The sequence below is a fragment of the Humulus lupulus genome, chromosome 2 (assembly GCF_963169125.1).
Source record: "Humulus lupulus chromosome 2, drHumLupu1.1, whole genome shotgun sequence".
NCBI lineage: Eukaryota > Viridiplantae > Streptophyta > Magnoliopsida > Rosales > Cannabaceae > Humulus > Humulus lupulus.
In genome coordinates, this window is record NC_084794.1 from 246,450,577 (window position 1) to 246,457,713 (window position 7,137).

Genomic DNA, 7,137 nt, shown 5'->3' on the forward strand with positions numbered 1-7,137 from the left:
GTCAAATTTTGTTATTCTAAGTATACAAGTCACACTTGCATACTACCTAATTGAAATGATAACCACTTGAGTTTAGCCATAATATATAAATAATATTAAAGTAAGAGATCTAAATTTTAATGGTAGTTCTGGAGTGAGCCTTAAACAGCCTATTGTCAATCCAATAAAAACTGCACATTATCATATCATCATAAACTATATGTGTAAATGATAAAATATCTATTTTTTCGCACAAAAATAAGAGTGTGGTCTATTTTCTTATTAAATAATAAAAATATATTTTGAATTCCATAGTTGAATAATAAAAAAATAAAAAATAGAAATAACACTAAAAACTAAAAAATGTATCCAAAAAAATAATATTTTTTTCTTTATTGAGTATTTTCATTATCACTAACTTCATCATGACCATCAACCATTTGGTTTCTTCTCTTTTTTTTCTTGTGATAATCTCCATCAGAATCTTCTAAATCATTGGCATTATGAGGATCCTGTATAAAATTATTAAACAAATAATTAATTTATTTCCATTACATATTTTGCTTACAAATTGAACTTAGCATAAGTAACATTACCTTATTTTTTTCCTTTCTTCAATTGATGTTGTTGTTCCAATTTCTCATTTGGCATGAAAACCTTTGATACAGTAAAATTCTCAAGTCCTTCTTTTAAATTATAGTCATTCAACCTCAACTTGTAAACAAAATCTTTCCCACAAAGGCTTTGAATCTCTGCAGGAACATCATTATTATTTGAAGACAATTCATTAAACAATTTGTGCGCTGATGTATCTAGTAACTTTTCAGCCACAACATTAAATAAGACCAAAGTAGTGTTTGCAGTTTTGTCCATAACTTTTATATGTATTTTGTACCTACATTAGAAAAATATATTAGAAAAAAAACAAATAATATAGTGATTTTTTTATTGGAAGAAAATCTAATATAATTTTCTTACATCACAAGAGGGTAATCACATTCTTTTTTGCAAGTGTGACATATATAACCACCATTTGTAGATTTAACATTTTTTAAGCAAATTTTGCATGAGACATAGTACCATCCAAATGAGTTGTCTATTTCTATAATTTTGCCTCTCAGAGTAACAATATATTCCTACAATAAAACAATTAGTATTTATTAAAATTATAGGACATAATGGATGAAGAATACAAGAGAAAGGCAAGGGGCTAATAAAAAACCTTCAATTCACCACTCCAATCAGCTTGTAATAGTTCTTGAATGGTCTCACGAACATATCTTCCTCAAGAGTAGTCTTATTCATATTAGAACTTGCAATAGTTTTCACACCATTAGAGATGGTGGAAAATCTTTCGATTAATGATATTACATAATCTATTTGAAGATTTATGTAAATTTTACTAGCACTTGTGGTAGAGAAGCTAACTTCACCTATTTATGGTAAATGTAAATTAACATATATCTATAATTTTTAAATATTAAACATTGGGATCTAAATAAATAATTACTTCGAAATTTTTCAATGGTTGTAGAAGTTACTATCACAATAAATGGACCATCATCTTTATTGTACAAATCTGGATTGAACGTCTCCCCCAAGTTTCCCCATAAAGTAATCTTTGATGTGACTGAACTATACATAAAATTTTACAAAAGTTAATAATGCAATAAATAGAAAAAACAAACTACAACAATAAACATATATATATATTTTTAATATTACTTTTATGCATTAACTTATACTTACTAATTTGTTAAAACTCTGATATCTCTTTTTTACCAACCACCTCCAACAATCTCAATATCACCCACATCACATAAACATCCGACAACATCTAAACACATAATAGAGAAATAAGTTTAAAATGTTAGAATATAAAGATCAATAATTTAAAATTAAAATTTTAAAAAATAACAAACATTAATAATTAAAGAATCTGCGAGGATTGTGTTATCATTAACACGCAAATCAATCAAATTTGGAGATATGAATTGGAATTCATTGATTGGAATGTTCACCATTCCTTCTTCTAGCCTCTTAAGCTTAGTTGAAACCAAAAAAATAATTTTACGGTCATTTGAAAGTGGTCTATACTGCCCTGTGCTTGCAACAACTTTGAAATTATTTACACTATATAAAGAACCCTCACTCAATAGTTGTGTGAACTTAGACACTAAAATTTTCCTAATTGTTGCATGCATTAGATTAGCCTGTGACAAAAACACACAATATATTAATTAAATATAAAATAATTAATAATATAAAGAAAACTGAGAAAAGAAATTTTGATTCAACCTTCTCATCTATAAAAATCATATCCATACTAATTAATTCTCCATTCTTTTTAGTATTGATAGACTCCCACACTCTACAAACTCTGATCGTTACCATCCAATCATCTCTATCATTGTTTAAGTCGGAAAGAAAAGAATACTTCATTATGAAAATTGTAATTGAATGAGTTTAGAGAGAAGAAGAGAAAAAAAAAATTAGAGTAGAAGAAAATATGAGTTATAGAGAAGGTGTAGAATATATATATATTTATATATATATATTATTAGGTGTTAAAATCAAAGATAATGTATATGAATGCCACATAATCTCCTTGAAATTCTCCTTTATATATATATAAAATCAACATATGGTTACACCATAATAATATCATGTACTTCATATTTTTATATAATAATTAAATGATATTATGATAATAAGGTCACCCTAATCAAATATATTTTTCAATCTACATAATTACTCAAATTAAATTACGAATGATAATAAGGTCACCCTAATCAAATTATATAAATATCTCTCCATTCCTCATTTAATTTATAATAATAAAATTATATAAATATCTCTCCATAGCTCATTTAATTTATAATATTCAAGGCACTAATAATAAAAACTCAAAAATTATTTTATATATCTTATTTAAAATTTTGTAAGTAGTTTATTATCTTATTTTAATTTTTGTAAGTTTATTTTTGTAAGTAGTTTATTATCTTATTTAAATTTTTGTAAGTTTATTAGGTGTTAAAATCAAAGATAATGTATATGAATTTAAAAATTAAAAAAAATTAGATTAATGGAGAAAATAGAATTAGTGCTTTGAAGAGATTGTAGAATGCCACATAATCTCCTTGAAGCTCTCATTTATATATATATATATAGATATATAGATTGATATTATTATTATTATTATTATTATTATTATTATTATTATTATTATTTTAAATGTCTAGTATTATTATTAAAATATAAACTCCTCAAATAAAACTAATTATACATATTTATTATTTATATCTTATTTTCTAAAATATCTAACAATATTTGCCGTAAAAGTTTCAAGATTATACATTAGAAATATATTTGCTTATATGAATTATACCCTTGGAATATATTCTTATCCAAATTTGGTGTTAAATATCTAGAAAGTTTATAGACAATGAAATTTTTTGGTTTTAATGGTTTGTTTTGTTAACTTTTATGGAATATTCTAAATATTTAACATATATTCCTTTAAATCTAACTTAAATATATATTTATTAATTATATTAATATAAATTTAAATATTATAAAATATTATTATTATAATAATATTTAATATAAGATTATATATAATAGTTATATTAATATAAATTTAAATTTAAATTCAGATTCAAATATTATAAAATATCATTATTATAATAATATATAATATAAAACTTGATATTTCATAATTATATTAATATAAATTTAAATGTTATAAATATTATTTTGATAATAATATATAATCCTAATTTTTTACTAATTGTATTAATATGAATTTAAATATTATCAAATATTATTGTTATAATAATATTTAATACAAAACTAGATATTTAATACTTATATTAATATAAATTTAAGGGTTTATACATTTTTGGACCCTGTGTTTTGTCTCATTACCTGTTTGGACCTTGTGTTTTGACAAATTACTTTTTGGACCCTATGTTTTGTAAAATAGTTAAAATATAACCCTAATCAATATTTTCTCAACTAAAATCACAAATAATTTACCAAACTAACAATTCATAATAAAAATGAAATCATTTTGCTTAAAAACTATGTTGTTATATTCAATTTTTTTTTCATCAAAATTGAGTTTAGGGTTCTATTTTAACCATTTTACAAAACATAGAGTCCAAAAAGTAATTTGTCAAAACACAGGGTCCAAACAGGTAATGGGACAAAATACAGGGTTCAAAAATGTGTAAACCCTAAATTTAAATATTATAAAATATCATTATAATAATATATAATATATAATCTTAATTTTTATTAAAAAAATTATCATTTATGTTTAAAATTATTATCATATTATATATATATTTAAAAAATCATAAACAATGCTTTTGTTTAATTTTTCATTTAATATGTCTGTGCCATTCTTTTTATATATAATACTATTTATTTATTTAAAATTTATATGAGAGTGATATAAATTTAATAAATATAATTGATTTTTTTTATAAATAAAACTAAACAAACAATGTGCATTACACATTGCTTGTATCTAGTAATATATAAAAAGTGTATAGATAACGAAAATTCTTGGTTTTAACGATTTATTTTGTTAACTTTAACATAATGTTATAAATATTTAACAAAATATACCTTTAAAACTAATTAAAAATAGATATTTATTAATTATATTAATATAAATTCAAATATTATAAAATATCATTATTATAATAATATTTAATAAAAGACTACATATTTAATAATTATATTAATATAAATTCAAATGTTATAAAATATTATTATTATAATAACATATAATACAAAATATTTAATAATTATATTAATGTAAATTCAAATGTTATAAAATCTTATTATGATAATAATATATAATCCTAATTTTTTCCTATATATTAATATGAATTAAAATATTATAAAGTATTATTATTATAATAATATTTAATATAAGGCTAAATTTTAATATTTATATTAATATAAATTTAACTATTATAAAATATTATATATATATATGTGTCGTGTGTTGTTGACGCGGTTCTTCGCCAACAGGTAATTAAGAGAAGAAGAGAAAGGGATTAGTGTTGAAGGTAGAACCATCACATATATGAAATCTTAGAGAGTGAACTAGGTGACTCAAGACGCGTTTTTAAGTGGTTCAAAGGTTAAAATTCTTCTACTCCACTAGTCAATATTATTGATGTATTCTGGGTATTTGGTTTACAAAGTATATGGCTCTTCAGAGACTATTTTTTCCAACCCCTATCAACTCCTAGGGTTCCCATATTTATAGGAGATGACACCTGGAAGTTGGGAGGGAGGTCATCACGTGACCTTCCCAATGGTCATATCAACTCTGTACCATTTATGATTAATTCCTAAACCTGACACATAAGTGTGGTCTAATCAGTATGTAAGGAGATAATGGGCCGCACGGCCCAACGCAGCCGTGGGCGTCTGAATGCGCACGTTCCTGATGCGTAACCGGAAAGTTAGGGAGATATCGGACACGTGATGTCAGATATAGGCACGTTTATCTTGCGTGTGTTGACTTCACAAAGAGTCAGGAATGCACGAGCATAAGCTCGCACAACGAGCTGCTTCACTGACCTAACCTTCGGCCTGAAGGACTCCTTCCCCCAGTCTTAGGCAGCATTGGCGAGTTCTTGAGGATACCTCGAGCTAAGTGGGTACGACCTGGAAAACCAGATCTCTGACCTGGGGAGGCTTACGAACTAACCTTGATTATGACAGACCGTGGGAAAACCAGGGCGTACATCTGCCCCCAAGCTCCTGCTCGTGGTATATGACGTCATATATAGAAGACCACAATAGGGGCTTTTAGACTTCCCTACAACCCTTCACATTCCACTTTTTGTGCAAGAGTCTGATACGTGGAACGCCGTGGGTGGTGATGGTACATTTTACGAGAACCACATTTAATGGCCTAGCCTATTGCCCAGCCGTCGTTTCATATTTCGAGTGGAAGGCCTCGGGTCCTTCACTAGGGCCATCCAAGAGCCTTCTTCACGTGATATTTCCCTTATATAAAAGGGGGGTGGCCATCCTACGCACGGACCACCCCTTCATTCAAATATTTCCCAAATCTCTTTCCTTCTTCCTTCTCTAACTTTCAGAAGAACGAAACCCTCAGCCCTACTGCCACCATTTTCCTTGTTCTCGAAGCTTAGGCGCAAGAGTTCCTCCAAAGCTTTGGAAGCTACTGCATCAACGAGGCTCCTACCAACGCAACACTCACGTTTACCGTCCAGCCACATACTGTAAGTTTTATGACTTTGTTCATTTTGAAAACATGCCACTGTAGTTTAGGTGAGAATTTTTACTGTAGCCGCATGCAAGGGTTTTCTGGGTTGCGAGGGTAGGAGGGTGACAGCCCTTTTTAGGCTAGGGCACACTTGTTGTAGGAAATCGCCTTAGAGTATGGGTTTCAAGATGCTTCTTCAGGAACAATTTCTGGTTAGGATTTTTAGGAATTTTTGGTGCAAAACCGAGTAGCTTAGGGGATACGCTTCAAAAGCGGTTTTGCATCGTTCTGCCTGTTGGAACTTCTCCCCCAAGGCAAATTTTTACTCTGAGCCCCCTGACACACGAATTCCGAGTAACCTGGGATCTGTTGGGAGCATATGCGCATGTTCATTGAACCGCGTGGTTCCACTCTCCACGGGCTGGGCTTACCTCAGCTCGTGTAAATAATAATTGCTTCGTCCTTCTGCTTGGGTCGCCTTTTCTAAAGTGTTTTCTTTTGTTCGATAGGCAACCAGATGGCTCCAAAAAGGGACCTGCCTCAGAAGAACGTGGGAAGCTCGATCTCCCAGCAAGAGAAAGGAAAGGCGGTGATGCCCAGCTCGCCCATCCCTCACTTTGGGCCGGCCGTGGAGAGACAAGTCGAGGTGGCCCCCGACGCATTCTTTGAGGCGGAGAGGATCGTCTCAAAGGTGACCGACCAGGCGAAGATCAATAAACTTTTCCTCACCCACAAGATCCCACTGGGGAAGGCCTCAGTCATAGCCCGACCTGCCGCGGAGGGCGAACGGAGCTGTACGTCGCTAGACGAATCGTTCGCGGCCTGGAGCGGTGAGCACTTCAAGGCAGGGGCCTTCCTCCCCCTGGACCAGTACTTCGCCGACTTTCTGAATTACGTGG

At 29.4% G+C, this 7,137-nt stretch overlaps 1 protein-coding gene across 1 annotated transcript; it reads right to left on the reverse strand.

The window, feature by feature from the left end:
• Nucleotides 1–371: 371 nt before the first annotated feature.
• Nucleotides 372–1,826, reverse strand: LOC133815333 (uncharacterized). The gene is made up of 6 exons (XM_062248188.1): nucleotides 1,762–1,826; nucleotides 1,490–1,614; nucleotides 1,213–1,412; nucleotides 1,060–1,115; nucleotides 637–874; nucleotides 372–491 (listed from the first exon to the last, which is right to left on the reverse strand). Exons 1-6 carry the CDS (start codon nucleotides 1,824–1,826, stop codon nucleotides 372–374), a joined length of 804 nt encoding a protein of 267 aa, XP_062104172.1.
• Nucleotides 1,827–7,137: the final 5,311 nt, after the last annotated feature.